General features: G+C 39.4%; 2 protein-coding genes across 2 annotated transcripts in view; one reads left to right on the plus strand and one right to left on the minus strand.

Moving 5' to 3' along the window:
• Window positions 1-219: 219 nt before the first annotated feature.
• spx (spexin hormone) lies at window positions 220-7,696 on the plus strand. The gene is made up of 6 exons (XM_072562261.1): window positions 220-344; window positions 678-758; window positions 884-941; window positions 2,119-2,184; window positions 2,601-2,687; window positions 5,847-7,696. Exons 1-6 carry the CDS (start codon window positions 339-341, stop codon window positions 5,915-5,917), a joined length of 369 nt encoding a protein of 122 aa, XP_072418362.1. The 5' UTR covers window positions 220-338; the 3' UTR covers window positions 5,918-7,696.
• The window catches only part of LOC140466727 (glycogen [starch] synthase, liver-like), a 49,544-nt gene continuing 41,089 nt past the window's right edge, over window positions 7,697-16,151 (minus strand). Inside the window, exons 13-16 of the mRNA XM_072562256.1 lie at window positions 14,798-14,893; window positions 14,544-14,707; window positions 11,794-11,874; window positions 7,697-11,668 (exon numbers count right to left, since the gene is read on the minus strand). Coding sequence (XP_072418357.1) covers window positions 11,450-11,668; window positions 11,794-11,874; window positions 14,544-14,707; window positions 14,798-14,893 — 560 coding nt within the window. The 3' untranslated portion in view covers window positions 7,697-11,449. The remainder of the gene's footprint in view (window positions 11,669-11,793; window positions 11,875-14,543; window positions 14,708-14,797; window positions 14,894-16,151) is intronic.

The raw sequence follows: 16,151 nt of genomic DNA on the forward strand, positions 1-16,151 counted from the left end.
GCACTGACAGCATACCTCTCTGAACAGTTCGATACAGAAAATATCTTTGAAGTTTGAGGATTGCTGAGCCGACAGGGGCCCTGGCATTGCAGGGCGGGGTCTGACTCTGAGGAGTTTACTGGCTTCCATTCCCCCACCACCGCTGTCCTGCAGCTAACTCCGCGGGGCCCTCCTGGTGCCTTCAACTCGTCCAATCACCGAGACTGACATGTGGCCCCTTTGGGACCAGACGTCCCGCCAGAGGGACCTGTCAGAGAGCATTTAAAAAGGCAAAGACTAGCCGCATAACACACACACACACACACTCTGCCTGCAAAGTGGACATTGAGGAACAGGAGATGAAGGTGAGAGAGAGAGAGATTTACTATGTTGTCCTTCCTGCTTCACTGTATTGGATTACAGACTGATTCAAACGGTTTGGGAATATCAATATCCAGCACGGGCAGATTCTGACGGGGGTCTGCTCCTTTGGAGAGATCAATGACTTTCTTCAGAATGTGTACCAACAAGCGCCACTCTGGGCTCAGACTTAATTGTAAAAGTTTTTTTTCCCCAGAGAAAGTGAAAAGGAATGTTTCTTCCTTTTTGGTTGCTTTGAGAATTACTTTTTGACAGAAGAACACTGCAGGAAGTTGCCCGGGATATTCACTGAGCTGTTCCCTCTCTTTCTTGTGCAGGGTCTGGGAGTTGTCATCGTCCACACTCTCCTGATGCTGCTTCTAACTTCATTCCTGGTGCAAGCCAGGGGCGCCCCGCAGGTACACCGCTACACCCCCCATTTCACCGGGTCTCTGAACTCTCAGCTCGTTTAACGCGTTCACACTTCGTACTCCGGACTCTTTGTAAACAAACACTAACCAGTTGATGCTTCTTGTTTGTGTAGGATCGCTTTCAGAGACGTAACTGGACACCGCAGGCAATGCTGTATTTGAAAGGAGCACGTAAGTGAACCCTGAATTGAACTGACCTCCTCACAGCGCTGCTCCAAGTTGGATCCACGATTTGTACAGTGTTTATTTCTTAAATACTTGCTTTAACAGGGGTTCAAACATTGGCATTTTGCCTAGTCCTCATTTCTGAATGCAGAAATAAGCTGGTTAGCTTCGACAGATGCTGCCTGACCTGCTGAGTTTTTCCAGCAGTTCCTGATTTCTGTTATTCGCGGCTCTTTCTTTCTAAGGGTCTACCGAACTTGAGGCGTTAACTGGTTTCTCTCTCTCTCTCTACTGATGCTGGCAGATCCACTGCGTTTCTCCAGCACTTTCTGTTTTCTGTTTGTGATAGGCTAGTAAGGGTTGGAACAGTAATATTTTTATGACTGCCCGGAGACTGCAGTGTTCTGTCGCATTAGTTATTAAAAATTTATCCTATCACTTACGAATATCATGTTTAGGTATAACTATTGCATAACTGTGTGCATTATCATAGTGGGTTAAACCTAATAGTTTTAGTGTTTTTTAAACAATGAAATCTAAATACCGTTGTTCTCCTAATAGCTGATGGACTGAAATTGCACTGATAGAGCTTTCTATAAGATTGACTTTTATCCTTCCTCGCGTTCATATGCGATAAATCCTTCCGATAATAAACCATCTCAGATCTGTTTAGTTTTAAACTCTGTGGAGGACAAATGGAATGACCCCTCAATTGACCGAGGTTGAGGAGTAATGAGTCAACTGGGAGGTGGGTTTGGAAAGGCCGGGAATCGAAAGGCACAATTTTAAATTCATTTGCGCTGGTCTTGCTTGACTACAAGTGCCGAGTGCGTTTGATAATGGGAATTAAAGATTTCCCATTTCCGGTGAGCCAGTCAATATCCCTAAAGTCCGGCTGAAGAGTCATCTCGACTCGATACGTTAGCCTGCTCTCTCCCCACGGATGCTGCCTGACCTCTTGTGATTTCCAGTATTTTTTGTTTTTGTTTTTTTTTAGTACAGGTTCCAGCATCTGCAGTGAGTTGCTCCTAAAACTCGTGGTTAGCAGAAAATTTCACAAGTCACAAAATGAAAGGCTGCCGGTTTAAACAAAGTCACACTGGGTAGGATTGTGAGACATGAGAACAGAGAAACATGTTTGAGAAATAGCACTTCAAATGTCCCTTCACAATTCTCATTACAGAGGGGCGTCGGTTCATCGCTGATAACGGTGAGGATGGTGGTGACCTCTTGGAAAACATAGATATTGGTAAGAGATAGAATTACATGCATATTCGGTGAGAAATGTCTTAACATCCTGGTTTAGGATGAGAGGGGAAAGATATAAAAGAGACCTAAGGGGCAACTTTTTCACGCAGAGGGTGGTACGGATATGGAATGAGCTGCCAGAGGAAGTGGTGGAGGCTGGTACAATTGCAACATTTAAGAGGCATTTGGATGGGTTGGGAGGGATATGGGTCAGGTGCTGGCAGGTGGGACTACATTGGGTTGGGATATCTGGTCGGCATGGACGGGTTGGACCAAAGGGTCTGTTTCCATGCTGTACATCTCTATGACTCTGACTCTATCCTTGCTCCACCCCTATACTTGTATAGCTGTGATACATGTTATTTTCAACCCTGTAATCCATTGTACAGAGATAATCATTTTATTGTCTGTTGTCAGAAACCAGAAGCCAAAACACCAACCCATTAACTCTATCAGAGGCAACAGCGATGCTCCTGGCTTCCATCCGACAGGCACAGCAAGAAGGCAAGTGTTTTTTTTTGTAGGTAGATGATCAAATGTTCATTGTTCACGGGACATGTAGACTTACAAACCTGCAATATACCAACATAAATGAGTGGGAAGACTAACGGTTATTCATTTGCTTGTCTCACTGCCTGTGCTCCCCAACCTGCAGTAATGTTAACCCGTGAACAGTTCAGATTCTGTTTAACCACATTGTGAGGTCGCTTCTGTTTTCCAGGCAGAATTTAGCACCATTAGCGTGTTCAGTATGAAGGGATAAGGTTTCAGGTCCAAGTTTGCACCAGGGATTCTAGATTATACTGGAAGCTTACTGTTCAGTTGATGTACCACGTGTCAGAACACACAGAGCGTGGGTAGGTCCTTTTCTGATTTTTCTTCTGTTGGAAATAGACTACCACAGCCAGACTCATTTAGGGCCAAATGAAGCAACACAGTAAACCCATGATCCCATGGGCACGGTGGCAAAGTGGCACTGCTGCCTCACAGCATCAGAGACCTGGGTTCAATTCCTGCCTCAGGCAACTGTCTGTGTGGAGTTTGTACATTCTCCCTGTGTCTGTGTGGGTTTCCTCCGGGTGCTCCGGTTTCCTCCCACAGTCCAAAGATGTGCAGGTCAGGTGAATTGGCTATGCTAAATTGCCTGTAGTGTTAGGTGAAGGAGTAAATGTAGGGGAATGGGTCTGAGTGGGTTACTCTTTGGAGGGTCAGTGTGGACTTGTTGGACCGAAGGGCCTGCTTCCACACTAAGTAATCGAATCTAAAAGAAGGAACTGGATAGCTATAAAGGGTGGGAACCTATCTCTACCCTGTACTCCCTTCAAATATATATTCATAGGCAATCAATAGGGGACGATTTATCCGATGTTGCCCACTTTTAATTGTAATATGGCGGCATATACTAAAAAATTCATTTCACTACTACCATGAACCCTCTATCACCCCACCTTCCAAATATGAAAGAATATGTGTATGTAGTAGGTGAATATTATCGAACACTTTGATAACAGTAGGCATCACTGCAAAGCTTAATTTTTGTCTTCAGGAACATATTCAGAGAGTTAGAAAATATCAAAGCTTCTACTAATATTATTCCCTATCCACCTCCATGAGAGAGAGCCTGGTTATTTATGACATCAACAGGGGCCTACAAGTAGTTCATTGCAGACCAGAATTAAACCTGACCGCGTAAGAACATTCATACAAAGGTATAGAATTAAAAAGACCACATGGTATAATTTGAGAAAGAGCAAGGGAGTGATGCTATGTCAAACCAGCTCACCAAAGCACATTAACTGCTTATGGATCTTATTTGCTGTTTTGTGGGCCCTTGTCACATATGCGTTGGTTGCTGCACTTTCCCTCCAAAATAATGGACTTCAACATTCGTTCATGGATTGGTTTGGTACAGAGAGGTGCTACATCAATTCAAGTTCATTTACAGTCATTGCTCATATAGAAAAGTGGAAGCCAGCCTGACCTGAAGATGGAGTAGCAAGTAGTACAGGTGAAATGCTTAAGTCAGTAAGAGGTACCTTTAATCTGGTTGTTGCTTTCTTTATGCAAGTTACTTAATAAATTGCAAGATACAGGGATAATGTCAAAGGCGTAAAGAGTCTGCAAATATTTTTACTTATATTGTTCCAATATCTTATATCACTGAAGCAGGTGGGACTTGAATCCATGCCTCCTGGCCAGAGGTGGGGCATTACCACCGCACCAAAGGAGACCCCTCAGCAAACCTTATTTTTTCTTAATTTAACCTATTTCTCTAATCAACCTGTTCAGAGATATTATTACATACCTCAGGAGCAGGTGGAATATGAACCTGGGGCTCTGGTCCAGGGGCACTGATACTACTACTACACCCCAGAGGTTCCCCTGCAGACTTTATACATTTGTTTGAAGAAATGTAAGCTTAGCAGTCAATTTAATATCATCAACACAATATCCTTTGGAAAAAAGTCTAGGAGAAATTAACAGGCACACAGGGATATTAAAACAGCTTTCCACTAGCTTTTTAAACAATCTAACTTGATTGGAGATTTTTGACAAGGTCATAGAGGAAGTAGGAGAAAGTGAGGACTGCAGATGCTGGAGATCAGAGCTGAAAATGTGTTGGTGAAAAAGTGCAGCAGGTCAGGCAGCATCCAAGCAGCAGGAGAATCAACATTTCGGACATGAGCCCTTCTTCCTGAAGAAGGGCTCATACCCGAAACATCGATTCTCCTGCTCCTTGGGTGCTGCCTGACCTGCTGCACTTTTCCACCAACACATTTTCAGCTCTAATAGAGGAAGTAGACAAGTGCAATGTTAAAATGGTGTTTGACAAGGAATCACATTAGCCTTTTTAAGAGGTCTTGTGGTGCTTTCAAATTTGAGCCATGCGGGTTTATGTTAGTCGAGGAATTCTCCTGAAGGATCAATGAACCAAAGAATGGTTGTTACCTACTTTTGCAAATGGAAAGTGTGTACACACACGGCACCTGTTGTTTCAACTGATCAAAGTGAGGAATAGCCAAAATGTTTTCATTTTCAGCAATGCTCAAGTTTTGCATGACCAAATGACAATCTGTAGTATGAAAAAACAAATTGGTGGGGTATGGGAAACGAGCCAGCGAAAGGACTAGCTAGATTGCTCATTAGACAAGACTGTGCAGACTTGAAGGGATGAATGGCCTCTTTCTGTATAATCCTGCTGTACAACTTAATTTGTGGCCTTCTCCATCTTGGATTTACCTTACCCTACTAAAAATTGGCTTTATCCCAACTTGTTTGCTATACTTAGACGAAGATTTATTGTAATCACAGCAATGTTTTTAATAAGATCCATTTTAATGGTAGCCAAATGAATTCTATTACTTAAAGTGTTCATGGTAATGCAGATAGGTACCAAATGTTGTTTGAGTAAGTCAAACAGAAATCAAACAAACGCAAAGATGCTGTTTCTTCTTCAACTAGGACAGAGACAAAATGGGAGGATGGGCACTCAAGTAATCAGAAGTAGGAATAAGTGAGGTTTTATTGTAGGGTGCAGTTAGTATAAGGAATCCTTCAGATACAAGTCAAACCTAAAAATTAGCAAATACCTAATTTGCTCATTCTAATGGATGGGAACAATGACCTCTATGAACTGTCACACACTTTTTGTTTTAATTACAGGTGAGAACGAGGAAAGGGCACACCAGCATTTTTGGCAAGAGAATCCGAATTGGAGAAAATTACTCTTCTAACCTTTTGACATACTTCTACTAACTTGGGTTTTCTCCCACACACCCACTAGATTTCATCTATGTTCACTGTGACTCTGTACCACTTGGTTACCAAAAATGTCTAAGTTATTGATGCATTGTACATGACAAGGTATAGTTTTCATAACCTCTCTGAAATGTAGAATTGCTTAATGAATTAAAAGTCCTTGAATGTTAATCATTACTGTTGAGAGTTAGGATTTTGAAAATTCCATTTAGCTCAACATTAGCTTAATTTAAATCATACCCAGACTAATTAGGAAGAAAAAATGATCTTGTTCTTCATCAAATGGTCAGCATTTTTGATACTTTTTCAAATTACACAAGTCTTAAATTAAAATATGTAGATCACTTTGTATAATAAATAATCTGGGAACATGCACAAACTGCTATTTTAATGTAGCATACCTATGAAAATTGAAATGTGGGAGATTAGCTTTTAGAATTATTTGCTTCTGTGTATATTTACTTCACTTTGGCTCGAGTGCATATTGTACACCCAAGACCACTGTAAAGTTGGTTTGTCAGTCAAGTTCATATCACCCCTTTCATGATCAGGGTAACCGAAAACCGATGACATTTGTTACTGCTGAGACAAAAGAAAACTTGGGTTTGGACAGTGAAAAAAAAGGAGATAATGACAAGAACAGCTGCCCTTGTTTGAGGGGGACAATGACCATTAGGAGGATGTTTGTGGTGCAGTTGTAATGTCCCTATCTCTGGACCAGGAGACCCAGGTTCAAGTCCCTCTTGCTTCAGGAGTGTGTAACATCATCTCTGGACTGGTTGACTCATTTCAACCAGGTATTTTTTTGTGCTGGTTGACTAGGATACTGAGGAAAACTGCTCTCCTCTTCTTTGGATTTGCCAGGCAAATCTTTAACATTGGTAAATAAGAATATAAAAACAGATTATTATTCAAATAGAGGGGTCTGGGAGCGGTCCAACATCAATTACAAATGGCTAACACTTGAGATACAGCGAGTAACAAAAGGAGATAGTTCAGAGAAGGTTCACACTACTGATTCCTAGGAATGAAGGGGCTAATTTATTAGGAAAGGTAACTCTAATGGACGTAGGCCCAAACTACTTTAAAGAATAAGAAAGATGTCCTCATTGAAACATAAGAACATAGAATATTACAACGGCCCTTGATGTTGCGCCGACCTGTCATACAATCTGAAGCCCATCTAACCTACACTATTCCATATACGTCCATATGCTTGTATTTGCTGAAAGGATATTTCCCTCACAATGTTCCAAAACATGGGGGCGGAGTTTCAAGACAAAGGAATTCTTATTTAAGCTGGAGAGAAGGAATTTCCTCTGAAGCCATATTTGCCAACACTATTCTGCAGAGCAGTGGAGGCTGGTTCATTGCATGTATTCAAGGCTAAGCTAGACAGGGAAGTCAGGCATTATAGAAACCAACAAAAAGTGGTGTTAAGGTCAGATCAGAACCACCATAATCTGGATGGCTGGTGGAGCAGACTCAAGGGCTGGTATAGATTATCCCTGCTCCTGTCACTTATGTCTCACATGTAGCTGCAAAGGGCAGGGTGTTTGGTTCTGCAGTAGTTATCAGTGCAGAGTGCGCGCTTGTGTACTTGAAATGGAATTTTAAAAAAAACTTAAATTTACAGGGGCAAGGGTACTACTCATTGAGCCACAGCTGATGGCCATCATGGGTTACCAAATATCCTCAGAGAAGACTGGGAAAAATGTGATTAAAAATACAATTATGAAAAAATTGTCAGTAACTTCAGGATTTCATGACTCTTATTGCACAGTGAAGTAACATGGTAACAGATTGACATGAATCAGGTGCAGGTGACAATCTAACAAACAAGCCTAGATATTGTGTTTTCAACAGAATACATCAAAAGTAAACCATTTGATTTCTCCACATTATAGTAATATTTAGTAGTAACTGAGATATTGATCAGGTATTTCAGTGTTAAAAGGCATTAATATCAGATTAAATTAATGTTAAGAACCAATTGGAAAAGGCATCAAACCTGTTGTTCTCTTAATCTAAAATCCCAACATCTGGAAAAAAAAACTGACTTTTGATACAACCTATCCAATCTGAAAAATCGAAAGAATTCCAAACCACTAGTTTGCTGTCATTTATGCCCTCAAAATAATTATTATTGGCAGTTACCTGTAATTGAATTAAAAACAGTGAAGATGGTGCTGATGGTACCACAGTTCACTTGGGGAGTTCTACATTGCTGTGGTAACACATACCTTTGCATGCTTGTTGGATTCTAGAGCCATGGACAGTGAGTACAAAGGGTAAAACATTCCTTCCATCAAATGGCTGGCCAGGAATGTTTGTTGTTCTTACTGCCTACTATTAACATGCATTGGGAAGATTTGCCAATTGGTAACTTGGATGGAAAGGTTGATTTGTCAACACACCTGGTCATTCAGTCCTGGGGTTCACACTCAAACCTGCAGCTTCTGATATATTTGCTGAGAAACTATCCATTCTGCTACAAGACCTTTGCTCTTCAGAATCTCTAGGTGAACTTAATTGCAAAACAGCAAAAACATTAAACTAGTGCATTGGGCGTATTAAATGATGCTTGCAAATTAAATCAACAACCAGTCACCATGACTGCTTCTGTGCTGAAACTTGATTATGCTATATGGATCAATTAATGTTGCAAATATAGAAAGTTCCCATTAAAAGCAGTCTGTGAAGACCATCTGTATGTTAATCACATTCATTCCAAAATCACCTTTGAATTTTCATAAAGTCAGTCAATTCCTAGGAATGGAAAAGTTATATTTGCTCCACTAATTATATGGCTCATTAAGACTTCTATTGTCCTTTGCACTGACCACAATATAATTATCACATTTGGAATCTAAACTTTGCAATAGGTACCTGGAGCTTCAGACAATAGTTGAGCATAGGGCTATGACTGTGCTCAAGACATCTGGCCCACTAACTTGCAGCTGATCACATTTCCCTACCTACCCTTCACTAACAAAGTGATTTTCTGCTTTATTCCTGTCTATTAATACAAACTTTTGTTGCAAATTTTGGAAATAACTTTCTTGCCAAGCACATTCTGAATAATCAAGCCAAAAAATATATCTCTGTTCAACACTGACTTAGGAAGATATAAACCAAAGGTTTACTGGGTCTCTGCTTTTTAAGATAACGACAATGCACAAAACAAAGCTCTCTCACTCTTTTGTGGTCTTGCCACAAAAGCAATCAATTTCTTGCACTATTTCACCTAAACAGTTTCACATTAGACAGCAGTGGAAATCTACTGAACGTCACCTATTTCCCTTCCCAATGCCATCCCACCAACACTCTCCCAGCAAACTCACGGTAGCAGATAACATCAAACTCCACCCAATGAAGAGGTGCGCATTATGTAAGAATTTTGAATAATTTTTGACAAAGCAGATCATAGCTGTTGCATTATTCTTCCAATGAACAGTCTGTAAATGAGGCATTCAGTACTTTTTAGAGATCATGTTTATAGAGGAAGTTCTTCACTGAATATTGTCTTATGTCAGACAGTGAGCACAAACCTACCCTACATTAGAGCCAAATTGCATGTATCCTGACAGCACACTTCTTTTGAGATAGTCAGCTCATGCCAACCAAAAAGAGGATTTTCGTTTGTCCAGTAGTAATTATGCTGTGACACTGCAAGGTGATTCATTCCATTAGTTCCAATTTCAGAGGTGGCAATGGACTTACTCTACTACAACATCCCTCTTCTACAGTCAGTGTTGATTCTTGCTTCTTACAAAAAACAGAATCATTGCAGCACAGGCCGCCTTTATTTAACCAGTGGTGTCCATGCAAGAGAGACTCCTTGCTTTCTCCATTCAAATAAACAATGGCCCAATTCCCCCTTAAAAACCATTACTGAACGTGCCTCCAGCACAAATCACAAACTATGCATAACCATCCACTACGGAGATCATTCCTCATGGCACCTTTGGTTGTTTTGCCAGTTGCCTTAAATCTGTAACCTTCAGTTCTCAACTTCTTCTGCAAATGGAAACAGTTTCACTTTGCCTGCTCCTTACAGACCCTCACGATTAGGCAACCCATACCAATAACCCATCAACCTACTCTTCTGCAGGAGTCTTCCAGCTTCCCCAATTTATCTTTAACTGAAATATTCAAATCTCTCAGCACAATTGAGCTTGGTGGTGACCAATCCACTATGGTTCAGAGTGAGTTGGAAGACACTTCTTTTAAATCAGATGACTTTCTTCTTGAAGCTGCTTTAATTAAAATTTGGCAAGGGGATATATTATCCTAAAAGCATGCATTTGAAATAAATAGCTGTCATAAACAGATGTACCTCAGTAAAAGTATTAGAACAAACAGCTCATTGGACTGAAATATTTTACTTGGTCTTAAAGAACAACTAAAGTTATATCATTCAGTTTTGTAATTACACAATTATCTTCCAACAATTTTGCTGCATTTTTCCCCAAACCAAGTGCTATATATTCCACAGTTTTCAAGCTTTAGTTCCCAGTTGGAAAGCAGATCCCTGAGGTTAAAAAAGTGAAAATATTTATGTCATTATCTTTGTGGATGGCAGCAACTGCAATGTTACAAGGCAGCTTATTTCAAATTGGATTGTCCCCTTTTCTACGCTTGGTAGGGTGATGCATGCGTACTGTTTCACAGTCCGTACAAAGAAAAATTCAGGGATTAAAAAATATGGCAAAACCAAGAGCAGGTAGCCTTCCATGAATAATATAACTAGTGCTCAAACCAGTGCTTTTACTTATTTTAGCATCCGAAGAATAAGTGTTCCAAGTCACATGATTACAATCTGGCGATATTTTAGGAGGATTATAAGTGTCAAAAAAAAAAAAACAAACAACACATGGAGATGCACTCTAAATTCAATGACAAGTTCAAACATCAGCTACTGCAGACTCCTTCATGCATTGGGACCAAAACTTAGAGTTTTAAAAAAAATGTGTTATCTACTATGCCTTTATTTTTGAAATATTAAATCACCAACGTGATACCCAATGAGAAACATTATACCCAATAAGAATCACGAATTGAACGTGACTCAATTATAAAATGCCATAAATATTCTAATAAAATAACCCTCATTTATAGAAGTGGTCAAGTGCGTTACAGAAATCACAAGGGTGGTTGTCTTGTAAGTTCATGAAACTCAGACTCAAAATTACTAGAAATAAGTTCATCTGGTTTTCAAACCTTTAGAACTGATCAGATACACTACAGGAAGGATTGATTAAATCTTTTCAAGGGAAAATTTAAGTATCTACCAGGCTATGGAATTTACCTAATATTCATAGGACTCATCTTTTCTTTAGCTACTGTAAATCATTTGCAAGTTTACACAAGCTTCCAATACACATTTGACATTGGAGATCTTCCTAGTCTCCACGTAACTTGTAACCAGCTCCCCCAGCATTTACTATCCATGTACATAAGTATTGTAATTGTAAATTTTCCAAGTGGTAAAGCTAGCTATCTATTCAATTTTGATATTCCAAATCTGACTGGCTCTTTCCTATAGGAACTGGACCAGAGAAAGCTGGAGTTTTGATATTTCTTCGATCCTTTTCTGCCTCTTCATCCTCATCATATCGCTCATCGTCATTATCCTCCTCATCACTCTGATGTGGGCTTGAATGCAGTGACACTGAAGGGGACGGGGGCACAGATGCTGGCCTGGGATACTTGAACCCCTCAGTCTATTGTAGAAAAAGAAATTAATTTGTGAATTAATTTTGGTTTTAAAACACGATGTTTGGAAAGCAGGTATTGCCTTAATACAAATTTTAAACAGCATGCAACAATACAAAACAAATCAGCTTACCAATGGGGGAATGATTGGGTCCATTTGGAATTTGTCTGGGAAGGCTTTGCTCAGTGCAAGGTGGCGGGCATACATGTAGTACTAAATATGAAAAAAACAGAATTAAAATTAACCCATATAAAGATACAGCAAAATGATGGAAACAAATACAAGAGTTGTACATGTTGACTTCACATCTTGGTATGAGCTTTTTTATAGAACTTACAGAAATACCAAATAATACCTTGAAAAAACCCATACTTACAATAAGTGTATTTGGGAATCAGTTGTATTTAAATTTTAAAGACTTAGTTTAAAACCATTTTGGAAGGCAAAAATAATTTTATTTCCTACTAAATAAAAGTTGGTTTTCTCTCTTCCCATCACATTAGCTTCTTGAATCAGGGATTTAAACTATCAAACTAATCTCCATTCTAAATTCTTGAAAGGCCACAATAGCACTCCAACAATAGTTTTCTCTCTTCCAAAAGGCATCACCAACATCAGTAACTTTCATGATCATGAACCAATGTCCTCTCATCTTCCTGCTTTTCATATCTGAAAGCTGGTTTCAGATAGTTTCCCCAAGCTGGTGGATCTTTAGAATCTTGTCCACCTCACTTAACATCTCTTTACAATTTAAAAAAAAATCAAGCCATCTGCTGGAACTATTGCCCCTCTGATATTAAGGATCCTTTACACTGCCTTCCTCTATACTGTCTCCAGGGCAGGAATGGGTGATCAGTACTCTAAGCAGTACTTCAAGCTGTGACTTGGGGGAGAAAAAAGTACCATACAGCTTTAATGCAGTTTTCAGGAAGTGATCTCAAATGGAATTGCCCAGTCAGTGAAATGTTTAAGGCAACAAATGGAAACTTTTCACAAAAATCAAATGGTGTTTCAAATTGACCCACTCATTGTTTTTAGTAATCACTTAATAGCCACGATGAATACACAGTGCTTGTCTGGAGACCTGAACTTATCAAAGAACATACAAACATGATAGAAAAACCTTTCAGAAAATGACCACTGAAATTGATGTTAGATAATCCGAATCAAAGCGAATCTGACACAATTAAGCAACTGAATAAGTGTTCCCTCATTTAAAAAAAGCAGAAAACGTTTGTCTGGTCTTTGCTAGAAAACCCAAATCCTACCAGGTCTTTCCACAATATAAGAAATACAAGTGTGATGCAATTAACTGACTGACCCCCAAAGAAGATTTGGAACAAATAGATTACAGGAGACTGTCAAGAGTGTGGTGCTGGAAAAGCAGAAGAACAGGTCAGGCAGCATCCGAGGAGCAGGAAAATTGACATTTCAGGCATAAGCCCTTCATCAGGAATGAGGATTGTAGGCTAGGTTGATTGAGAGACGAATGGGTGGGGAAGGTAGCTTGAAATGTATTTGGTAGATGAAAATAGAGGAGAAGTGTGTTAGGGTGGAGTGAATAGGTGGGAAGGAAGATGGACAGGTCACGAGGGCAGTGCCAAGTTGGATGCTTGGGACCGGGATAAGGTGGAAGGAGGTTATGAGCCAGGCCAATATCAAAAACAAAATCAACTCTGTGGAAATAATAGAGAACTAAATGAATTCAGTCTGATAAATATAATTGATGGATATCAATACAAAATGTAGAGTGCAGTAGACCTTTCACTCCTATTCCATATCTTAGATGTGCATTTTGCAAAATACAATACTTGATTATATCATGAAATCATATCTGTGCAAACCTTTTATTTTGTAATGTATTTTTATCTTAATGACAACAAGTTATATACAATAAAAACTGTGTGCCATCACAGTTTAGCAACAGATAACATTTATTGGACCGATTAGTAATGATAAAAAAACCCTTGGGAAGGGGAAAGAAATGCCCAAATCATATTTGCTTTGCTGCCACTGCTTGTCATTTGGCCATACAAGGAGACACGTCAACCCACATGTCTTCAAATGCCAAGACCCGATCCCATACATGGGAATCTTTTTTGCACTGATCAACTTGCAAAAGAAAGCTCTCTTTTGAAGCTCTAAGCTGAAACTTGAATCTAATGTATTCTGTTTCATCTGTGAAATCAATTCTCTCACCACGAGACAAATTACAATTTAAGGTGCACAATATTAGGGATATGTGGAAATCCAAAGAATATGTTCCACTTCCATCTAACCTCCCTTCCCTGCAACATAGCCTGTCTACAGTTGCCCTGTATTTCTGACTTTGTCTACTGTTAAATCATATTGATACCCTAGACACTGACTTGACTTTCTGAAGGAGTCTCTTATACATGCAAATATGTTCATAATTATGCACAAGGCTTCTGCTTTCTTTCAGTAACCTAGCTAGCACCTGCTCAGGTAAGGTTTGAGGCTGATCAGGCACATTTAATCCTTTCTGAAGCCATGTTGACTATTATTCTTAAACAGGTAATCACCTTTTTGTTCTGGATAATAAATCCCATTTAGTTTGCTATGATGGAGGTCTGGTTAAATGTGTCTGCAGTTGTTACCATGACGGTAATCCTTGAGCATGGGAATTACATCAGTTGCTCACAGTCAGTCAGAAACCACCTCACTGTTTGTCAACTCTCATACAACAATCAACAGTGCTTGACAAATCACTGCTGTTGTCACAAAGGAGCTTATTTATTGGTTTTCAGTCACTTCAATGGATTTGCAATTTCTGCTTCACTGATCTCAGAGTAGACCTAACATTTCCAAAGAGACAGGCCCTTGAGCCTTCACGAATTGTCACATAAGTTGCATGTACTTACTCTAGCCAAGTATCTCCAGTCTAGAAGCTCAGAAAGCCTTTCAGTTCGGTTTCTCTGGATAATTCTCTGGCGACGCGACTGCTTGCAGAACCCAAACATGAACTGAGTCAACTGATTGCAAGACTCGTCAGGTGATCGGAATCTACGGTCTACTATATAAATCCCTGGTTGCAAAAACAATACAAAAAAAAAGGTGTAAGTGTTCTTGGTCAAGTTAATATTTCGTGCCTAACGCAGCATTTCATTTCACTTACCATAGGCTGTTGGATCTGCCACATGCTCCTGCATAAAACAACCAAATCCAGATAGGTTGGTAGTCACACTGGGAATTCCCATTACTGTGCACTCAGCTATAAAAGCAAACATCATAGTTACAAGGTTTACATAAATGGTTTAATACTAGTCAGGTTTTACATTCCATTAATTACTTGCATAGATTTCAGTATTCATTTGCAAGATAAAAATATACAGGTATATCTGCTAAAGTATTGCCACATATACACTCTCTTCCTTTGTTGCCCTTCTGACTTCATATCTGCTAGTTTCACAACTTCATTACCCCATCACTCCAAATGAACACAACTTTTTTTTAAAAAATGGAAAGGATAACGAGGGAAAGCAGACTGACCTAAAGCAGATGTTGTCCTAAAATTCAGTGACAGATTGTGTGCAAAATAGACTAGGTCCCACCACAAGTCAATATATTGGCTAGAATACAAGGAGTATTCATTGCTCCTTTTTGAATAATGCAATAGAAACATTAAATATTCACCTGAAATGACCAGAAGAGCTATCAGTAAACTATGACAGTGTAAAGGCTCTGCAGTGGAGTGGATAGATTGCGAATTCAAGTTCCTGACTGACTATTGAAAACACGATCTTCTGATTGACATGACAATAGAATCAACTAAATATGACAGCACAATTTTTATAAAAAAAGTGAAAATAAAGTCAACGCAGATTGATAAAATGACCTGGAAATTCAGAGTTATCTACCACTTTTAGTGGTAAAGCTAAAACATATTAAAATGGAGTTGGGTGCCTGGTGAGATGGAGCACAAGTAAATTATTAAAAATAACTAGCCCTTTATTTTAATTTTGATTCTTCAAATGCATTTTAAATAGCTTGATTTTGCAACTACTAGAATATCTATATCCTCATATTCCACACAATTTAAATCACGAGTTGTGAAGATTTCTGAAGTGAGGAAAAAATAATGGAAGGAATGGGAAGATTGCTTTCCTTGTAGCATGATAAAATCATCGTTAAGAGCTGAACTAACCATTCAGGATTGTATCTGGGAAAATTGCATTTTTTAAAAATCCTGACAAGATTTGAAAGGGGTGTTTAAGGGGCTTTTAGATAAGCCCATGGAATTGCAAGGAATGGAGGGATGTAGACCAAGGGCAGACAGAAGGAGTTAGTTTAAATTGGTGGCATGTTCAGCACAATATTGTGGGCTGCAGGGCCTGTTCCTGTGCTGTACAGTTCTATTCTAGGTTCAATCACTGGAGGCACAGTATCAGGAAGTCTATGTGTCACTTATTAATCCATGGTCATATTTACTGGGGCCTTCTACACAGTGGTCCTGCCTCAGTTTTAAATGT

Source organism: Chiloscyllium punctatum, chromosome 44 (genome assembly GCF_047496795.1).
Source record: "Chiloscyllium punctatum isolate Juve2018m chromosome 44, sChiPun1.3, whole genome shotgun sequence".
Taxonomy (NCBI): domain Eukaryota; kingdom Metazoa; phylum Chordata; class Chondrichthyes; order Orectolobiformes; family Hemiscylliidae; genus Chiloscyllium; species Chiloscyllium punctatum.

Excerpts from the sequence above, each read along its gene's own strand:
- spx (XM_072562261.1), top strand. Across the intron at positions 759-883 it reads AAGCCAGGGGCGCCCCGCAG|GATCGCTTTCAGAGACGTAA; the intron begins GTACACCGCTAC and ends TTGTTTGTGTAG. Across the intron at positions 942-2,118 it reads GCTGTATTTGAAAGGAGCAC|AGGGGCGTCGGTTCATCGCT; the intron begins GTAAGTGAACCC and ends TTCTCATTACAG.